General features: G+C 41.6%; 1 protein-coding gene across 7 annotated transcripts in view; it reads left to right on the forward strand.

Moving 5' to 3' along the window:
• ctbp2a (C-terminal binding protein 2a) overlaps positions 1-22,444 on the forward strand; it is a 55,676-nt gene that overhangs the window by 13,231 nt on the left and 20,001 nt on the right. For 4 of the 7 annotated variants that reach the window (XM_020599190.1, XM_020599243.1, XM_020599233.1 and 1 more), the window contains exon 2: positions 6,570-6,729. In XM_020599190.1, the coding sequence (XP_020454846.1) occupies positions 6,672-6,729 (58 nt within the window). In that variant the 5' untranslated portion in view covers positions 6,570-6,671. Of the gene's footprint in view, positions 1-4,965; positions 5,068-6,569; positions 6,730-14,520; positions 15,329-22,444 lie in introns of those variants that run through there. The other 3 variants (XM_020599198.1, XM_020599207.1, XM_020599181.1) reach the window with 2 other exon arrangements.

A 22,444-nucleotide genomic window follows, 5' to 3' on the forward strand; every position in this document is an offset into this window, starting at 1 on the left:
ATCTGCCAGAGGCTGACAGGACATGCAAAAGACAGATGGATGAACAGACTTTAAGGACTGTGATGATGATGGAGAGGTAGAAAAAAGTGAACTGTAATAGTCACTAACTTGTGTATTTAGCCAGGGATGGTTGGAAGAAGGAGGTTGGAAGGGAGAAGGAATGTGCAAATCAGCAATTTGAGCAACAGTTTTACATGCCCCTTGGAGCCCCAACTATCAGATTAATAAGAGAAGAGAACCCCTAACCACCTTCTCCTCTGTGCCTCTTCTTTTTCTGCAGTCTTGCACTTTCAGGGCCATAAATCACAGAGTCTTAAGCAGTCACTTTAGGCAGCTGCTACACAATTCTCTCTCAAAATGTTGACAGTAAAGTATTCCACTTCAGTGATATGCATCTTGCATCTACAGAAAGAGCATCTCTTACAAGTCAGCCTAGTTTCTAAACCACATTCATTCCAGTTGTTAATGGAAAAGATGTTTATTTGATTTCTTGTTAAGCGTTAGATGAGAAGATTGATACCACTCTGTGCGTGAAACCGCTGTGTAGCAGCGATGTCCCTGGCCGTAAAGTAAAAAAAAAAGTTATTTCTAGCTTGATTGTTTGACCACTGGTGTAACTTAGTTCCTTTTGTGTGTGTGTATGGTCTGGTGGTCATCAAGTTCACAGTTAAACACGAGCACTCAGAAAGCTCATGTACCCCTGCCAAGGCACAACATTCACTCATGCAAATGGGTCCCTTGTGAAAAATGAGATGCAGAACAACACAAAATGTGTCATAAAATCCTTTTTCTGGATCGGATCCAGATAATCTTTTAGGGTATGATAGGCAGTTGTACTTTGCATCTTACCTGACCATTTCAGGCTTCTGTCTTCATTATAGGCCAAGTTATGTCAGAAAATATACGTTAAATGGGGGTTTCAATGTCAAATTTAAATGGCCGTCAGATCCGGATGAAATTTGGTCTGGTGATAGACACTGCCACCCTACATACGTGTGTGTTAAATGATTTTGATAACTTTTGATGGAGATATGAATTTAAAAAATGTTGCCCCATGTTAAAGATAAGGAATTTTATTTTTTTGTGACCTTGACCTTTGACTTTTTCACTTAATCACTTCTAGAGTTGGTCCCCACCAATGTCTGTACCATGTATGGTGATGATCCATCCAGCTGTTTGTTTCGTAATCCTGCTAACCAACACAGACACACATGCACAAATGAACTGAAAACATAACCTCCTTGGTGGAGGTGACTACTGAGGTCAAGGACTTGAAGCTTGGTTGATGACCTTAAAAAAAAGGAAAGAGCAAGATGTTCTTTTGTTAAGATGAAAACTCCCCCTTGTAGTAAACACAGATATTTCAGTCGAACGTGTTATGACAGAGTCAAAGCTGTAGCTTTTCTTCATTCTGTGTCCTTTCACCTTTAGCCAAACCCACAGGTTTTTTAATCTGGTGAGAGGGTTCCTCTGAGAGATGACCTCTCTCGCTTTCACTTTCTCTTCCCTCCCTCTGCGTCTTCTGTGCTATTACCAATCTACGTAAACAAGATCTCCTGGGCTGCCTTCTTTTTCATGTACTTTTCCTTTCAAAAGGAGTAGAAAAGATTCAACGCAAGTGAAAGGGATGTAACACAAAGAGCTGAAAGGGAGAGATGTTGGTAAAGTGTAAAGCTCGCTCTTTTTTTTTTTTTTTTGAAGTGCAGGGTATCAGATGAGTGTAAGAATACAGAAGCCGCTTGAAGTGATGCAACGGCTTCAACAGTGCCATGTAAGATGTGGCACTTTTTTTTGTACCATTTTGATGAAAATTTCACTTTGTTTGTGTCTCTGTTATGCTTTGGTAGCACATTTCTGGTTTCGATCACATACAACAAAGAAAACAAAATATCCACCACTGAAAAGAGCTTTTATTTTTTTAGGTTCATCTTATAATTGGCATTTGAATTATTTGCTGAATTGGCACATAAGTCAAAACTTCACAGGACAGCTTCACGCTTTTGCAGCACAAACTTGCAACTGTATGAAAACCGCATGAATTTCTAGAAAATTTACAGTTGCTTCATTAGCCAGAAATATTGCCATATGATAAGAGTAACTGCCACGCTTCTCAAAACATTTCTAGTAGTGCATGTCTATGGTGGGGAAAATGTTTTGGCAGCAGTTTAACCATCACTGGGGAGTTCATTTTTCTGTTTTACTACTTGTGATGGAGTGGTTTTGTACTTTGACTTTGATTTTTGAAGATCACTTCCTGCATGCCACAGAAATTTCCACTGTTTACTATATATGATAGTAGTGGTTATTTTAATTCTTGATTTCTCTGCTGATTACTTTATCAGTTGAGGGATTCATTCCTTTTTTAGTTCATTTCTCCACTGGAGAAACTGGAGTCAGTTTTGACATTTTGTGCTTGCAGGGGTGGACAGTGCAGTGTTGACCGATCGTTTCAGTTGTTGCCATCCATCCATTTGCTTTCACTCATCTGAGATCGGGTTGTGGTGGCAGCAGGTTCAGTAAGGTAGTCCAGACGTCGTCCTCCCCGGCAATGTTTTCCAGCTCCTCTGGTGTGATTCTGAGGCGTTTCCAGATGAAAGATATAATCTCTGCAGCATGTTCTGGGTCTGCCCCAGGGTCTCCTACCATTTGGACGTGCCCGGAAGACCTCCAAAGGGAGGCGCCCTGGAGGCATCCTGATAAGAAGCCTGAACCACCTCAACTGGCTCATTTTGATGTGAAGGAGCAGCAGTTCTACTCTTTGTCCTTTCCTGATGTCTGGACCCTGCAATCTATCTCTCAGGCTAAGTCCAGCCACCCTGTGAAGGAAGCTCATTTTGGCCGCTTGTATTTATTATCTTATTCTTTCGGTCACCACTCACAGCTCATGACCATAGGTGAGGGTTGGAACATAGACTGACTGGCAGATTGAGAGCTTTGCCTTTCGGCTCAGCTCCTTCACCACGACAATCTGGTGCGACGTCTGTATTACTGCTGATGCTGCTCCTATCCGCCTGTCAATCTCATGGTCGGTTTTACACTCACTTGTGAGTTCTGAGCCATCAGAACTTAATTTGTGCAAGCAGAGGGAATCTACTGAGTGTGTTGGGAATGAAATTATCATCTTTGTTTTTTCCATAATTTTGTATTTAAATGGAAAAGCTAGATTTACAATACATTTTCAGCTTTTACTCTCAGGAAACAAGCATGATTTGTTTAGAAGGAAAGAAAACATTACAAATTCAGAGACTAAGAACTTAACTGGTATATGTAATGCAGGAACAGCAAGATGCATTAATCACACAGGATACTGCAGTACAAACTGATGAAGTTATAGTGCAGTAGCTTTGCTCTGGATGCAAAGTATATTTGCCTTATTCAGACATTAAGGTACGCTGCAGGTTGCACTTACAGCGGAGAGTTCAATGGAGCATGAAACGCATCCAAGTAGAAAGGCAAGATATAATTACTGAATAACTTTTGCGGATTAGAGAAATGGTATGTACCGAATGTCAAATGTTTTTGTCATAAATCATACTAAAACTCATAAAAGTCAGCGTGTTATATATGACTAGGATATGTGTTTTTAACAGCCCATAGAGTCAGAGACCTGGTTCATCAAGAACAAAAAAGAAATCTTCTATTACTTAAAATGTAGTGATGTTTGCATCACTTGACAGATCTGACAACGGTTACTTTGGTCACGATCTGACGTGGTAACATTCACAGAATTGTCAGGGAACCTGACAAGTAACGCCGTGCTGCCTCTGTGTTTGAGCAGAGCACCTGCTCTCTCTACACTCAGGCAGACAGACTGTGGACTTGTGTACTTTTGTCGTTTGCATGTGTGCTTTGGTGTGTGTCTTTCTCCTCTGTTTCTCTATCTCTCTCTCTCAGATCAATCCCCTTATTGTAAAGTTATATAACAGCCCCTATAAGTAACAATCAGCAGTGATGGTACTAAGGGCTGCAGGATAACTGTACTTTCTGTCTGGCCCTCCTCTGGTGGAGAGCTCTGCTCAGAGTTGCTGTTGGCTTTTCAACCCCCTTAGTAGAAATTGAGTGGATCTCTTGCTTAAATGAGTCAAATCTTTGGAATTAATTTATGGAAATGAAGCCATATATCCCTCCGCTTTGGGTTTTTGGTAAAATGTAGCTCTCAAACTGCTGAGCAGGCTGTTCTTCTAAATGGCAAGGCTTGAGACCATCAGTGAGAAGTGATGAACTTGACACAACTGCACGTGCAGGTGATGGTTATTATTCCGAGTGAATGTGTCAAACTGGGGCTACATGTTCTCAGTTACAACACATATAAGTGAAGTAATACTTAGTTTAGCTTTATGGAAAATGTGATGTACTTTTTAAATAACATGAGAGATTTTTATTAACTTATTCTGTGTGCTTTTTATTAACAACACTATATATCGTATGTCAATTCAAGTATAAATTGTTGAAGTGATGCACATTGAAATTAACTGTTCCACATTTATGCTTCATATCATATAATGAATAAAAACTTCACAATAACCTGTTCACCGAGACGACAGATAACATGATCCTATCATTACATTACAGTTTTACTGTGTTGGTAGAGGTATTGAATTATTGCCTACTTCATAATCTATTTCAGGTTATTGCTTTAAATTAAATGACCAGAGAGCTGAATCAACTCATGTCTAATTTATGTTTAATCTTAAAAAAAAGGTGCACTCAGTTGTGCAGAATTGTATTGTGGTATCCTTTTATTTCCATCCTCATGCATTATGATTTTGAGAAATTGATTTTGCAGGCACTGTGAGCTCGAGCAACCTATATTTCTGTTTGTGCACTGAGGCAGTTGTCAGTGAAGCAAAGTCTACATCAGGAGAGTTTATAATGAGTAAATGGCCAGATGCACTCATGGCCTGCTGTATAGTGTCTGCTGTCTATAGATGACAGTTACTCAGATGTCTTCTCTGGTCTTTTCAGAGCTTTGGCAGAGTGACTCCCCCATTTCTGGCTGACTGCTTCCTGCTTTCCCTCTAGCTCAATTACTTCTCTGACTTCTACATGTGGGTCTTCAGCTCTTTGGTAAGAAGGCTTACCTTGTGGAGGAGGGAGGCTGAAACGCAGCTGACTGGCGAAACAAAATGAAATGTGTTTGGTTAAAGAACGCATGTCGGTGTCAGAGAAAGACATGAGGTTATAGTGTGTTGAATGCACAAGAAATTTAGCACTTATGATAGTGTTTATTTTAAATTCCCTCAGCAGCAGTGAGCCACCACCACCCCCTCCTGCCCCTACAGCTGGGAAAATGCCCCAACAGTATCAATTCATCTTTCAGCCATGTTGCTTCGCCCGCACATCCACCTCACCTAAATGTAACAGTTATAATTGAAGTTATGGCGTAAATGTCAATATATCATCATATAAATAGTCAAGTGAGAGCCATTCTGAAAGTGCAGCACTCTAGGATTGTGCCCACCGGCAAATGTGGAAAGAAACAGAAGCAGGGTTTTAAATGCAAGAGGTAAGTTAAAATGGAGGAGGAGGATGGTGCCACACTGTACTCATCCTATTAGGTGATGTTTTTCTAGTACTTTTTCCCCTAGTACTAGCCTGCATTTCTGCTTGTCATCTTGTGTGTCTGTGTGTGTTAGCATTCTTGTGCCTTCCTCCCTTTATCTGTCTGCCTGCCCAAAAACTGTGCTGTGTCCCCTCAGGCTCAAGCAGGAACCAATTAGAATATTGCTCTTTAGAAGAGAATCAGTCACTGAACATAAATGATTGGTGAAGCGCGTCACTTACTCACTCATTCTGTGTTTGGCTGCCTTTGCTGTGTTTCACTCAGTTGGTGGTGGGGGGGCTCTGGTTGCAGAAGTGACATTTCTTCATTAAATTAAATAAATAGTGTTCATTGAGATGAGGCTCCCTCTAGTGGAGAGTTGACTCCCTGCCAGGTAAACATCTGATTTTTGCAAGGCAGTGATTCTATTTTGAGACGGACACAACTGCACATGATTGCTGTCAGATACAGTTTTTTTTTTTTTTATTTCTTGTGATGCATTCAGAAACCCAGGAAATCATTAAGTTGTGCAACAGGAACTGAAAGTTATTGATTTTTTTCAGCTTTTAAATGAAGATAAAAAGCATATCTGTTAAGGCCACAACTCAGTGGACTGACAAAACATATTTAGCTGAAAGTTACCCAACAATGTAACCACTGACTGTGACACTATGTACATCCCCCTCATTTTTAATTTGCATAAAAACACTTCTGTACATGTGCCATGCCCTGTTTCTTATATGTTGATGTAGTGACCTGACAAGAGACTGTGGACATTATCTGTAAGATACCTTGAGACAATACATTATATGGCAGCAAATATTATACCTGGCCCCTTATAGAGCAGTCAGCTAGTCAGTCTTTGAAAATGAGATCATTAGATAATATAAAGTTAAGAAATAGGAATGAAAAATGCCAAAATTAGGTGATGAAATTTTCGCTTGCCTGGAGTAATAGATTAATGTTGTATGCACTGAATATGCATTACTGCCAGACTAATCACTGTCCTTGCTTTCTTGAATTTCAGGTATAAAACGTCAGCCAGCTAACATCCAGAGGACTGGAGACTTTGAGGAGGAGAGGTATATAGAAAACCGAGAGAGGAGAGAGCATTTCAAGCCGTGACAGGATGGCTCTGGTTGACAAACATAAAGTGAAACGCCAGCGGCTGGACCGAATCTGTGAGGGTGAGACACACTCCTTCCCTCCTTTATTTCTTACTTTTCTTTCTGTTTTTTTTTTTTTATGCACATGTAGACCCGAGGTGCTGACGGCACATTTGCGGGTCAGTGGAAATTGATCTTTTAGGTTGGGGGATGTTTGTGTGTGCGCATGCAGCTTTGAGGTAAAAAGATTATCTCCACTGTTCTATGTAAATGGAGTTTCCACCAATGTTTAAGGTCTCCAGCCTGCTGCTACACAGTCAGTGAAAAGCCGCGGGATCGTTTGCGTACAGTAAGTGTTTGTGTGTGTCAGATGCGAGCCTCGGGACCAGCCGAAGTGCCAAACTTTGGCTTTGAAGACTGTCAAGGAAAGAGAAAGTGTGTGTGTGTGTTGTAGAGGAGGTTGGGCTGATGGCTAAATGAGATTTGAGGTTGATGTTTTCAGTTGTTGGAGAGATGAAATAGTGAGTTTGTAACAAAGAGCCCTGGGATTGATTATGGCTGGTAGATAGTTTTATTTGCATATGTGCATATATGTGTTTGTATAAGAAAAAGAGAGAGATTTTTGCCTACTTATTCTTTACTTAACCACCAACCTGAGCCACTGAATATCTTTGAATGTTTATTTAGTGTGTATACGCACATCCACACTTACACACGTCCTTGGCTCATGCACTAATACAGTACCCTGGCTTTAACTGTTTCCCCTATGCCCATGATATTAATCCTCTGTCTTCGAATGTGATCTTTCTATTGTCTAAAACTCATTTACACTGTTCAACCCCTTTTTTTTTTTTTTTAACTAGTGGCATGTAATCTGTGATGGTCTTGGGAACTGGTGTTTGTTAAAGATAAATAAACAATGATATAGTATCAAAAAGTACATCTGAGATTGTGTGAGAGGGGGCGGGAGGAAGCTGTGTTACTGCATGGTGTTTTTAGTAATTAGATTTTTACAAGGAGAAGGGTGTCTATGTTTTTTTAAATGAGGCATGCTTACTTAAAGAACAGAGATGTTCCACTTTCACTTCAGCTCTTCTTGAGGGAAGCCATAGGATTTTCTCTGAACTGTTGAGTTACTTCACATTAAAACGCTAAAGAGGATCAGTTATCTACATTCTTCTTTGTTCAAATCCCATTGAGACTCAGAAACACAATACAACAGATTCCTAAATGAAGTGGTGATGCTGTCTTTTTCCACTCAGAATGAGAGCCACATGTGGCATCCCAAACCTCTCCAAACCACAAACCCTGCTTGCTTGGAAACACTTTTTTATTACTGTATTTCTGGTTGTTGTTTTTTTTTTTTTTTTTTTTTTAAAAAAGAAGAATGACCGTGCGCTATTTTAGGAGGCGGTAATATGTTAACCTTCATATAGCACTGTGCTTATCAACAATGAAGTCATTCTATGAAGGATGAAGGGGATTTTTTTTTTCCTTCCGGTGCAGTTAGTCATCACAGCTGCTTTTAAAAAAATGTGTAGAAGAGGGTGATTCACAGTGAGGAAGTTAAAAGATCGGAGGGTGGTGAATCACACCGTTTTCATGGTGGTGTTAAATCTGCTCAACCATATAAAAAGGGTATTTCAGAACTAGAGGCATGGGGTGTTCTGAGCCATAATGTCAAAGCCACCCACTGTTATCTATAAACAGTGTGTAAAATAGAAATCAGAGTTCATACAATGCGTATTGACAAAAACAAGAAGGTTATGGAGTGATTGTGAGTTGCCGTCGTGAGCCGCACTTGGCGAAACAGCGAGAGCAGCCTCCCTAATCTCCATTTATCTTCTGAGGATAACTGTGTCAATCCAATACTTGTTTCACAGCAGAGTGCATTGATTACATCTTTACTCATTGTGATGAGTGGGTAACTGAGCCATGCCTGTGGCCTAAATCGAATTCGAAATGGCTGATCAAGTCTGGCTGTTTATTCCCATCAAAAGTAGTCACGGTGCTCGGATGTAGATTTTACTGGAACAGTGTACGTATGTTTTACCAGTGAGGATATTTGATGTGATTCACTGTCCTTTGCTTCCATGTTGAATTGTTGTGGTTTTCAAATTAGACACCCAAGGTAAAAACTATAGGGCTGCAACTGATACCAGTTATTTTTTCAGTCTGTCAGAGACGTGCTCATCCCAGTTCCCTGGGGTGACATCCTGACATTCCTTGATTTGTACTACCAAAAGATATTCAAATCACACATGATATTAAACATATTAAAAAAATGCAAATCCTCACATTTGACAAGCTGAAACCAGAGAATGTTTCGTTTTTTTTTGGTAAATTACCTTTATCAGTAAATCAATAATCAAATAATGATTTCCCCCAGGAAATAGTTTTAGTTTTGTTTTAGCCTTCTGTTGTGGGTTTGATAAAGTGCCAAGAAGAGTGTAACTACAATAAGGGAACTGTGGCAAACATCTGTTGTGAGCATCGGTTCCCGTACTCCTTCTCTCATCCCCTCTTTTTCTCTTGCTCACCCTCTAACTCTCTCTCTCTCTCTCAGTGTCTCCTTCTGTCCATGCCATCTGTGTACCCAGCATGCATTGGCTTGGGCAGCAGCGCAAGTCGTTGCCATTGCTGTTTAGCCAGAGCTAACTGCCTGATCTGGGCAGAGATGGGATGTGAGCGCCGCTGTGACATGAACTAGGTTGCTGTGACAGCGTGTTCCTGAATGTTGATTTACAAGTTGTGAGTCTGAGCTTGGATGCAAACTACCACAAGGTGGGGTAGTGGAATTTGTCATAGGGATTCCAAGTGCTTTAGTTGGCTGTTGAATAAATATGTAAATGCTTGTTACTGTGTCTTGTTTTGTCATGTGTACAGCAGGAGGAAATGTGTGAACAGTAAATAATGTGGCCAGTCAGGTTGAAGTAACATAGAATTTAGCCTTTGAATTATTCTCACACTTAATGGACCTGCGAGCATTTTTTAAAATAACAAAACACTTCATATTATACAGAGAGGTCAGTGAGATAGTCTGACGAGGAAAAGGGAGAGGGTGTCCTGATGTCATCCTCCCCCTGTGGGTGTGGGGGCTCAGAGTTAGGGCTCTCCTGCATCCACCTCACTGCTCCCTCCCCACACTCCAGCTCTGGTATGAAGTCATTGGAGCAGTGTCTGGGTCTGAACCCACACCCCCACACACATACACACCCTGTTCCCTCAGGCTTGTTCCAGGCTCTTCACCAAAACCCAAGACCTTTTACAGGCTTTGTGGAGAGGCAGGGAGGGGAATGGAGAATTCAATGATGGAGGAGGGAAAGGAACAGATAGAAAATAGTAGAAAGTGTTGTTTTTGGATGGAAATGTCTAGCATTGCAATATCTTTATCATTACACTGTGACTTCCTCATGCACACACTTTAAATGTGATTTTCGGATATGATGCTTTTATATCTGGTGTCTGCATTTGCCTTTGTCTGAGCTGGAATGTAAGTTAGCGGTTGATGAGAGTTGGAAATGAATTCCTGGAAAAAATCTTATTTTAAAATGAACTCATCTACGACAGTAAGTGTTATAATGACAGGTGGTTTCTCTGGATCAGGCCGGGGACTGGCAGAAAGATGAACTGGAGAGGTGGGTTGATAGGATGCACCCAAAGGAGATGGATTATGGGTGCAGGGATCTCTCCTCAACATATCTGACATACTGGAAATTCTGGAGGATTAGTGGAGTTTTGCTGCTGTGTGTGTGTGTAGTGCATATATACTATAGCACAGTGGAAAAAACAGTCAATTCAGAACATTACACCAAGTAAATAAATGATTGCCATTTAGATAAGTACTAGTTTCATTGCCATTGACCTCCATTTTACAGTCCATTTATTCCCTGTGGAGATGCATTCAGAGACAAATAATCCACTGCAATCACATACAAGGCAGCCATGAACATTATGCCTGTTAAGTGTGCATCACAATTCATCTGGCAGCAGAACTGGCATTTTAATACCATTTCCAGTTAGTGCCTCATGCCCCACAGTCATGCATAAGCCACTGCGAGTTTAACATTCAAATCATGCCTGGAGTATGTGATGTGCCACACTATAGGAGACAGTTGTTTTTATTTCTGTAGCACTGCAGTATTCAATTTGAGTTAGCATGTGATTTTTATTCATGTATGCACATCAGACCAAGGCCAAGGCTTTAGCAGCGGCTTGTGTGTGTGAATGAAAAGGGGCCTTAATGAAACACCACGGCTGTTGCTGTTTCTGCTGCATGTCAGAGGATGAGCACAGCGTGGGTCAAAAGGGTGAGTGGGGATCCAGCATTCTGCAAGCTGAACATGCGTTTGTGTGTGTGTGTGTGAGAGAGAGAGCAGGCTGATAGATGGAGGGGAGAGTGTGAGTGACGGCAAATTTATAAATGGGCTTGTTCCATGTGAACCCTCTGCTTTCAGCATTTGGTAAAGCAGGCAAACATTTTACATGATTAAACCATGCACTAACAAGCAAACACACACACATCAAGTGACCCACCTCTGCCTCTCCTGGCTTAGCTGTAGTATTAATGTGGAGGCCGGGACTGAGAGGGCTGAGTGACGGGGAGATACAGAGTGTTGATTAAACATTAGTGAGTGTCTTGTGTGACAGATGAGCCACCGATCTGACTGTTGTACTGTACATCATGTCTTTCTTGTTACTTGCCGCTTAGGGACAAGTGTGGTCTATAAAAAAAAAAAAGGGAGAGAGAAATACTGTACATTGTACCTACAATAAAACAATTCCTGAAATCTATTAGAAGCCTAAAAACCCTGAACTACATCCTTTTTGCAAGGTTCATTTACTTGAGGTTTCTGTATGTTTCAGTCATTTAAATTTTTCTCCAGTGACATTTTATTCAGTGTACGGTCTTTAGAAGCTTCTGCTGGAATGGTATTCTATTTGTTCTGAAATCCCCAGCTTAATTCCTAAATCCCTCCGTTACAGTGAATTTGGCTTTGTCTGCACAGTCTGGAAAGTGTGGCAAATGGAGGAACATTAGAATTTGAAAGTCAAACATTGTTTAGTTTGAGACAAACAGAATTTTTTTTTCTTTTCTCTGTCAGCATTAGATGTGCAAACCCCGAGCGCATGCATTTGTCCCTGCCCCCGTTTGAAGTCGACATGTGTGATGTGATGCTAGGGAATTAAGGTAAAAGACATAACGAGAGGAGTGGATGAGGCTGGGCCAAGGGGCCACATATACTCTAGAAAGTTGCCCTTCACATGGATGTATATGAATGTACTCGCAAAGCTAGAAACATGTGCTTTTGAAACTAATCGGCTACTTTCAAATGTCACTTGAGGGACTGTGTTAACCTTGCAATGATATCTTAAGAATTAAGAATGATGTAGCTGGAATCTGACAAATAAGTGATTGTTTCTGACTTAGTGTGTTGCATACTGTGCCTTTAGGTGATGAAGTATGTGACACCTATACGTGAAGTGTCAGTAAAACATTACTGGCTTTATAACAGCAAAACCCTGACTGTTTAATAAAATAATTTCCTAGCTCTCAGCTTTTATTTCCTCTTTACATCTGATTTTAGATATCTGTCATGGTTTGTTCTTTTATTTCCTTTTTACATCAGATTTCTTCTGACCTTACCAAAAAGGCTCTCAGTCATTTGCTCCACTGGTTTTGGAGCAGCTGTCACTAGCTTTTTTTTTTTTTCCTGTCATCCTGAGCAAACAACAAAATATTTCGCTCCCCCTCTGATCTTGTTCTATTCAAATTACACAGCTGTGATTAAGCAAGATGTTAGTGCCGACAGTGCACGTGCCTGCACAGTTTCCACAGATGTGCTGTAAGATATTAGAAACATTGCTCAAATATGCTGATGTTAGTAGAGGCTTTACTTACAACTTTGAGATTAGATTTGGATGGAAATGGACACTTTCTCACCTTACATCTGTTTTCATGCATTAATAAACAGGGATCCACTGCAGAAGGGATCAGGTTTCAGCAACAGTGAAATGAAGTGAGACATGCAGACAGCTAGGTAAGTAGGTAGGTACAGCTCAGACCCATATATTAATCATCACCTTGGTTAATCAAAATATATACTGTACACTTAATTACATCCTCATGTATGGCTTATGGCCCTGGCATGATATAAATATTTCAGCATTATAGCAAATCTTTTATTTTTCGCTATGGTATTTTTGAATTAGGTGGAAAGAGCTTCTGTTGTGTGGCACCTCAACAAACATAGTGTTTGAGTGCTTTGGATTAACTCCTGTTACATAAGGAGCTCTCCCCCCATCACACATACACCACTCACCCAGTGCTTTTCTTTTCTCTACACAAGGTTAAGTCCAGATTACAGATCCTCTCAGAAGTGAAGTAGATCAGACAAGATTTGGGAAAGAGGGAGAAGGAGATGCATATTGTTACAATTCATGTAGTAATAATCATGCACAAATAAGGTAAAGCAACCTTATTTTATTCCGGGAATTAGAAATACTAGCGTCTATACAGTCAGCTAAACAGTCCCAAAGTCTTTTAGCCTAGCTGTGGCAAACTGTGGATTCTCACTGTTCTCAAAATGCAAAATAAAATGACATTGAGATTTTAGCTTTCTGTATATAACTCATTTATCTTTATACTTAACAAGAGAGAAACTATTATTGATAATTAGGTGGATCAGTGTTTGAAATCATTGAGGGGGCAAATAGGAGAAACACTGCAGGTGCATTTCATTACACATTCTGCAGTCTCCATGTAAGCCATGCACTGTAATTTTCAGTGTCCTCTGGTTAAAATACAGACAGCAGGTCTGGGTGATCTGAAATCGAGGAGAGTGGGCCGCTGGCAGTGAGCACTATGGAGGCTTCAAGGACATTTCCGAGTGAGTTGGGCAGCAGTTGCGTGGAGGCTCTAACATAAGCCTGGGGCCTAGAGGATTAATGTCCAATCAGAGCGGATCTGATGTTTACTGACAGCACATGGGACTTAGTTGAGAGAACTGTATTTCATTTGTCTTCGCTGAAGCTGTGCGCCTTGCGTGGCCTCCCCTCCCTGCACTGTGTATGTAGCAAACTAAAAACAGAAACTCGTTGGCAACAGCACATCAACAGCTTCAGGTAGGTGGCTCTGCAGGAAAGGCTGAGGAGTTCGGGGGTCAGCTTTTAATCATTGGCATTATCATCATCATCATCATCATCATCATCATCATCATCATCATCATCTTTATCACCATCACCAGACATGCTTGAATGTGTTTCATATGATGTCACAGGGGGAAGTGGAATTAAACAGGCTTTATTTGGATGTAATCCCTCATAGCAATCGGCAGAGTGAATAAAATGTCCCAGAGAGGGGAGAGATAAATCCTATTGGATTAGTACAAGCTCCTGCCCATCCCAGCCCGTAACCCAACCTATCCCCTCCTTTCTTTTTCTTTTTTGTGAATGTTCGGTGGCCATCTGAACTATGAAACCTCTTATCTTATTTTCCATGGAGTAGTTGTGCTACCTCTGCAGTGTACTGTGCTTGTGTGGTTTGGTGTGAAGTGTTTGTGTATGGTGTCATCTTTCCTCATGCACAACAAGCCAGCATGACCAGACATTAATTATTCAAGGACTGCTAGTCAAAGGAGGAGTCATCTGATAGCACGGACTTAATAATATTACAACCTGATATGAGGTGAAATGATAGACCGTGCTTTATCTTCTTCTTTTCTCCTAACTTTCTTTGTTCCTTTTTTTAATGCTGCAAAAAATGAAGACTTGAAAGAGGACTTTCACAAACACTGCTACAAGCTGAACTTTTTTACGTTTTGTCCCCCTCATTTCTCAGCATTTTCTTTCTTTTTTTTATTTAAAATATCAATGCTTGTCACTAACAAACAGCTGAGTGTTGGTCGCTCCCACAGTTGGGACACGTTAGGTGGCAATGAGGGTCAGTGGGACAAACCGGAGAGTGTCTACGAGCAGCAAGCAAGAGTAGCAGCCCGGCGGAGCTCTCTGTCATACGGAGAAAGAGGAGGGCGGTACGAGCCCCTGCCAGGGGTGCGTCCTCCTGACCTGGATTTGAAACGCGACCCATATTCCTACCAAGACTCTCTATACGGACAGTTTTACTCAGAGCGGCGCAACCCACGGGGGCTGAGGAAGGGCTCTGTGCCAGATCTAAACCACTACGATCGAATGCCCATGGCTCACAGAGGATCTATTCCGCATCCAGATTACAATTCCCATGACCCGGCCATGACTTCTCGGCCACCTGAGGGCTTTTACCGACCAGAACATCGCCCTCCGCACACTCATCCACTTAGTAGGTCAGGCTCTCATTTTGGGATGACACCTGGGGCTCATGCTGCATGGGATCAAAGCCAGGGGGGGAGAGCAGGACCTCAACCCCCTTCATCACCTTTACCACCTCCTTCTCCAACTGCTCATGAGTTGAATCGGGTTTATCGGGAAACTGGTTCTACCAAGATGATGCCAGATGGTCAACAGCGCATACATTCCCAAGACCCATCTCCTGCTCACTATGGTATGGAGCACATGTCTCCTCGGTATGCCAGTGAGCCTCCACCTCTGAGCAGTCAGTCGGTCTATGTGGATATTAATGGCCGCCCACTTGATCCACACCTGCAGGCTGCTACCAGTCTAGTAGTAGATCCTGCCAGTCAAGGTATGATTATGAAGCAAGAGACAGCTTCACCCTACACCATCCAACAACAGCAGCAACTTCAGCAACAACATCTTCAGCAGCAGCAATTACAACAGCAACATTTACAGCAACAGCAACTTCAGCAAGAACAGTTGCAGCAGCATCTGCAACAGCAACATTCCCTGCCATCTACCATGCCCGTCTCTGACCCTAACCGTTCTATGGCGGCTCCACTTTCCGCTCCAGCTGCCACCATGCAAACCGTAGCAATTGCTCCAGCTGCACCTGCCCCTGTGGCCCCTCCTCACCCAGCCACTTCACTTCCAGCTCCTCCTCCCACTGCCCCACAGACGCATTTGCCTGTAGATCCCAAGAAGACAGTTGATCCTGAGTTCCTTGCCCTGCTGCGAAATGAGGGCCTCTCAGAGAGCACCATTTCATCACTCATCCAGCAGGGTTTTGACTCCACCAGCATGCTGCACGTTATGGAGGAGAATGATGTCCGCACTGTCGCCCCCAACCTTGGCCAGGCTCGTGTACTGTCTCGCTTGGTCCACAACTGTAAGAGGCCTATTGAGAGTCTGGCAGTAACTTCCCAACCTCAGGCATCCATGCAAGGCCGTTCTAACAGCTTTAGCCATCACTCAGACATTTACCACCACCAGCAGCAGCACCACCATCCACTGCACCCTTCCCATGCTTTGACTGTAGATCCACAAGTGATGACCCCACAGACCCCTGGGGCAATGCAGACTATCTCCCCAAGGAGTAGAGAAGTAATAGGTAGGAGGCCTAGCAGTGCCCCCTCTCAGCACCTTCTGGAAGCCTCTGGAGGATACCCAGGCCCACCGCTGCGCTCCACAGGGCCATACGCTGGCGCCATTATGCCTGTTCAGTCAAGACCCTTATCAGCCTACTCTTCTGGAGTAACACTTGGGATGCCCATGCAGAGTATGCAGATAATGTCACAGCAGGTGACGGGGTCAGTGCCTGCCATACCAGGGTCTATTCACTCCATGCCAGGTATGCCACAGCAGATGCCCATGCCCATGCCAGCTTTACCACAACAGGTACCAAAATCCTACTCAACCAATTACACAGTGCCCATCGAGCTGATGAAGCGGGACAGGAGTTTACTGCCACTGTCACCCATGCTCAGTCCTCACCCCAGTCCACAGCTCATGCGTAAGGCTGGGGGACCTGCACCGGACAGTGCCCTTGTCCCTGTGGGTATGCCCACTCAAGGTCAGGGAGCCCTGATTGCTAACCAAAAGCTAAGTCGACGTACAGGTCCACCAGTCATTGTGTCTACAATGGCATCTCCAGATACAAGTAAATCCTTTTTTCTTCCCGTCCTTATCATCAGCTGTAATTTTGATACATTTGGGTTTGTTTTCTCTTAGCTGTTTCACATCTATTCTCTAGAGAGCTTCATTTTTTACATGGTTTATGTAAGACATCATTTCCCATTCTTGCTTTGAACAGTTCCATAAGGCAGCTTTGCTGGATTGCTAAGAATCATATCATGTTTTCACAATCTGGTTGACATTTTTTAGAGCCATTCAGTATATTAAAAGGAGCAGCTAGAGGTGAGATATTTAGCTGAGTGTGATTCCAAGCACAATGAGAATGTTAATAGAAGACTTTTTTTATGGTTTTATCATTCTGCTGTCATTTGTTTGCAGTTCCATGTTTGCTCTCATTACATCATTAATTGATAAGTATGTCTTTTTATCTACACCAGTGAAGTGAAAACTGAATGCTACTGCCTTTTGCTTACCCCAAAAGGATAACTTTTGCCTAGATATTCTGGCAGCCTATCCCATGTTCTACTTTTGGTTCATGCTTTTGCCATGCTTCTAAAATGATACTTACATCTATGTCTGCTTATCTCTGTGAGAGTCTTGTCAGAATCCTTTGTACTTTGTGTGAAGTTTTTTAATATTTCAGTAAATTCATGCAGTTCTTTTGTCAGAATGACACATCAATCCCCCCGAATGTTGGCACCCTTTTAAATTTTAATAACTGTGCGCAGTCTTCATGTTACAGTTTGTCAGTCACTGCATTCATATGTTCATGTTAAGATATTTTTCTCACTTAGCTCTTAACAGCTGTATGTAATGCACTTGGTAAGCAGTTGGAGCTAAAGTAAAAGGGAAGGTCACTTTTTAAAATGATATAATCTGCCTCAGCTACACAGTATTCAGAAAGTTGCAAAGTGATGGTTAGTCATATGTAGCTCTTTAGCTGTAGTATCATTGTAACTGCAGCTGTTTTTGGTGAAGTCCTTTCTGCTTCACCATGCACCATCTCCCCACAGCCCCTGTTGCTATAAACATGGATGTCTTATTGCATTATGATAACAAGGGAGCATCAGAGCAGCCTGGAAAGGCTTTATGGCCACTCTGACTATGCAACCTTCCTTCTCTGTGTACGTCTTCTCTCTCTAACATATTTTCTCACTGGGGTTCAGGCTTTACATGTGAACTGGTTTATAAAAGGGTTAAAGGCAAAGTTTCAGTGAATGACTTTTTTTTTTTTCAGCTGAAATGAATTTTTAATTGTTGCCCCAAATTTTATCTAGTTAAATCCATTCAGTCAGTGCATCCTGACTGTGTAATCAAGGGCATTTGGCTGCATGTATCATATTAAAGCATTTATTCAGCATGATAAATGGTGCTATATAAAATACTCCACTATCTTTCACACTCATGGCCAGATGATAGATTTCAGACATTTTGGCCAATAAGGGATCGTTTCTCCATCAGCACCCGTTCACTAGAGGCTGACTAGCCACATCATTCGACAGATAAAATCGAAGTACAGCGCTGATGGCCGAGATGTGATTGTTTCGTTTTCTCTGTGCCGGTTGTATTGAGAAGAGAGAGAAGGTTAATCCTTCAGACCTTCCATTCATACTGCTGCACTAATCCACAGATACTCTCTTTCTGTTCAGACCAGCCCCCGTGGCTTCCAGTGAACTCAATGAACTACACAGTACATAGCCAGTAGGTTGAAATGGATTTTAAAGGCAGACTGGGAATAAATGATTTAACTGAGACAGTTTTGTTGTCATTGCTGTGATTTTTAGGCCTGAGAGAGCAGATGTTAACAGATCCCCACTGGCTGGCTGTCAGAGCAGGCTGCTGTTCTTACAGACACATGCTTTGGAAAGGATTTCTTCAGGTCTACAGCATGAGCAAACATGGCTTGTTAGTACCCACAGTCAGCAGAGTAGACCTCATTTACATGTAGCTGACATTTGTAGCTTTGGTAATTTCATGTGTTAATGGACACGGCTGCAAAGCTGCTCTGAAAGCATATTTCTAAATTGAATGTTGCTCGGCAACGTGCGTTTTGGTGGCAATCGTAGGCAAATAATGCTTCTGGTTAAAGGGTCAGTCCATTGTCAGAAAACACAGCAAATTTATTTGTTACTTTTTTCTTTTACAAAAAGGCTGGCTGAGCTACTGCATCAGGGGGAACATATTAATTTTCATGTGGGATAAATAAAAAATAGGATGCTTTGCTTCCCTCTTTTTAAAGAAAGCCATTATACTGCATTTTGCAAGTGTATTTTAGAGTGAACATAATGTGACTCAGTCTCTCATTTAAAATTTCTTATTGATGTTTTGTCAGGTAGAAAATGTATGTTGTAATAACAGCAGCAACACATTTTTCTGTTCTTGAAATCTAATTAGTTATTAGTTTGTTACATCCTGATAGTCTGACAAGCTCAGACAGTTCATTAATTACACCAGTGAATTAACATTCACAATCATTAAGAATTTCTCTCTGAACTAACAGTCCATGTACAAATACAAATGACATGCCCCAGCCCATCACCATACATGATTCTTCACTGAATACCCTTGAGCAAGACCCCACCTTTATGTGACTAACTACTCACTCTCCATCCCCCACACCAGCATAGTCACTATATATGACACAGTGGGACTTCCACTCCTTTACCTCCTCCATGCAGAGTGTTTTGGCTCCTGTCTGCGGCCAGGCAACCTGATGCCAACTCAGCTCAGTTCTGCTCTGCTTGACACACTAGCTGCAGTTTTCTTCCTTGCTCTGGCCTAGCGTGATGATGAGCGAGGGTTATGGCATATTTCTGGAGATGACTGATTATGTATTAGCAGGTTCAAGGTCAAAGCTACACGCAGTTGTTACACAGAGAGATTAAGGAAGAGAGAGGGAGGAAAAGAGACACTGTAGTTCAGATGATGGGGAGGGGGATACAGGGCAGTGACAGCTGCCAGTCAACCATGGACTGTGAGGGTCAAACTTTGGCCTTAATCTGGGCTGAGAGTTGTTTTTATTATGTTGCTAAACATACTGTTCATTTTGTGCATAGACAGCAGTAGGTAGTACTTTGTGTTGAAGCATTACAAAAGCAGCTGTGTTAGAACATATCTGGTCATAGTTCCACGTTTGTACACAAGAATGAATGGAGAGAAACATTGACTGAGCTATAGAACTGGAGTTTTTAGAAACCTGAAGATACATTCAGCAGTGTAAACTTCAACTTACACAGTAATATACGTCACTTATCCCTACCTTAGAATACGCCTATAGGACCCTTCCAGCAGCACACTTACAGACCTTTGTTGTCATGGTAACAATCAGCGAGCGTACCGGACCTTCGTCATAATGAACACAGTCATAAACACACAGTTATGATTATGCATTTGGTTTAGGCACAAACTTGGTTAGATTTATAAAAATATTATGGTTTGTGTTAAAATAACCTTTGCCATTATGGCTACAATAATAAACATAAGGTTGAGGTTAAGGTTGTGGAGCAGTCATGGATGAACATTTCATAGAGGAATCAAATACCAGTCTACTGTGGGAAAGTCCTCTGGACTTTATCACTCGATAGCCTCCAGCCTCCTTTGCTTATGTTTCTTTGCTGTGGTTGCTAGACCATAGCCTAACTATTGGAAGTTACTTTTGGCCATAACAGTCTTGCTTCAGCCAACTCTTTCTTTTTTTTAATTTTATTTATTTTATTTTTTTTTATTTAGCTCTGGGTCAATTTTGGATGAATTTAGTGGCAATTTTTCTGACTGGCTTCTACTCCATAGTATCAATAACTGAAGTTCATGGGTATATTATTTGGAGCCATTCCCCAAACCAAACTGGTTCAACAAGCAACTCCAGGTATAATTCTTTCAAAGTTGAAATAATTACAGCGGGGGCCCAAAACAAAAGCCTAGTTTTGTCGAGACTCCTGTTTTTCTATGTAGAGGACATCGGTACCAGAAAACCTCAGAAACCAATGTCTCTCCTCACTTTGTCCATCCTGTACACAGAGTGATGTGTGTGTGTGTGTGTGTGTGTGTGTGTTGGTGGCAGGTGGCAGGGATGGCGTCTGTTATGGCCCGGTGCAGAGTTGCTCTCCCCACCAGATGTTGTTCTTAATATCAGGCAGTGATTTCCTTTTCCCTCATGAGTGAATTAAGTCTCTGGTCTCTGTCTTTCTCTCAGTCTACCAGGATTACATCTTTACAACCCCGAGTACACATTTTCCCTTCATGTCTTATTCTCTTGCTTTTCCTCTTTTTAAAATGATCTCAGTTTCTCTTCATCTCTCACTGTCTGCTCTTGGTCTCTTCCATTTATTCCTCCCCTTTGTAGAAAATGAATCTTTGTAGGAAATGATTCTCCTATGACACTCAACAAGCCCAAGAGAGTAAGTGGGGGGGAAAAAAAAGAAGTAGATGTAATGGGAGAAATATGTTTCTAAACAAATGTCATACCCAGCTCAGCACATTTGCTCATGGTTGTGGTTGTCGGTTACAGAACCCCTCTGCAGGAAAATGTGGGAAATGGGGAAAATGAAGATGGGAGATGACTGAACTCAACCAAAGACAGCATAACAGAGAATATTTATTGAGCAAGAAAGACAAAGTAATAGAATTAAATGCACAGAGGGCTGCTTTAGATCAGATAGGACTGACTGCTTTAGAGGCAGTGAGTCTTAAAATATTGGCAGAGGAGTGCAAATGGGAGATTATATAGATTGAAACTGTCATTTTTTTCTTGGGGCAAGTGAAGGAGGGGGAGGAAGGCAGAAGGAGGAGGAGGAGGAGGAGGGGGAAACTGTATGGAGTGCTCTGTATGGTTTCTTAATTACAAAAATGCATGGAATAAAGTGGCATACTTGCATTACACATGAACAGGAAAATGATTAAATGATCTAGTCATGCTTTGTTCTGTTGTTTTGGGCTTCCAGCAGCATTTATTTCCACATGTCCATTTCTGACATGTTTGGTCTAAAACATGTCAAAACGTGGTGAAGAGTGCGCAGCTTTCTCGAACTCAAGGTTGCATTTTCAAATTGGTTGTTTTTGTCCAAACAACAGTCCAAAATCTAAAGAATTTCAATGATATAAAGCAGATAAAATCAGAAAGTTCTCACATTTGAGAAGCCGGGCAAACAGTAAATGCCAAACATTTACAGGAAATTTTACTTGCTAAAATGTCCTTCGTCAATAAATTATCAAAACTGTTTATTAATTTTCTATTGATCAACTAAGGAGTTAATTGACTCTCATTCTAGTGTTTTTTTTATTGTATGCCTAAAGGTCTTATCTCCTAAAGTGCTGTTCATCTCCCCCTTTTTTTATACAAATATTGTTAGAAATCATGAACAACATCTACAACATATTACATCATAGAGAGTTAAACATCTATCATGCACTCTTGATCTACTTTTCTGGATGTCTGTTTCTTTGCAGATATATTAGCATATGCAACATACAGAAAATACTGTGCAAGTACCATCAGAAGCTGATCCTTGAAAGGCAACATCTAACCAGCTCTTTATGGTCAGTTTGCTGCATCCTTTATATGAGACTAGAAGTGATTAAGCACTGGTTGTGGGAGCAGGGGCGAGGAAGGGACAGACAGGAGGTCACAGGCTCCAGCTCAAAGAAAAAGTAGTAAAAAGAAGGCAATGAAATGAGAAACTGAAAGCTCTGACTCCTATTCAGACTCATCAAAAGCCCTGCTACCTTCTCTCCTTTCCTTTCCTGTCCTCTGGTTTCCTTTCCTCTCTGCTACTTTTATTTCTTCTTCTCTCTTCCCCTCTTCCCCCTTTTCCCCTCTCATTTCCTTTCCTGT

This window comes from Monopterus albus, unplaced genomic scaffold, assembly GCF_001952655.1.
Source record: "Monopterus albus unplaced genomic scaffold, M_albus_1.0 scaffold3.1, whole genome shotgun sequence".
Classification (NCBI taxonomy): Eukaryota; Metazoa; Chordata; class Actinopteri; order Synbranchiformes; family Synbranchidae; genus Monopterus; species Monopterus albus.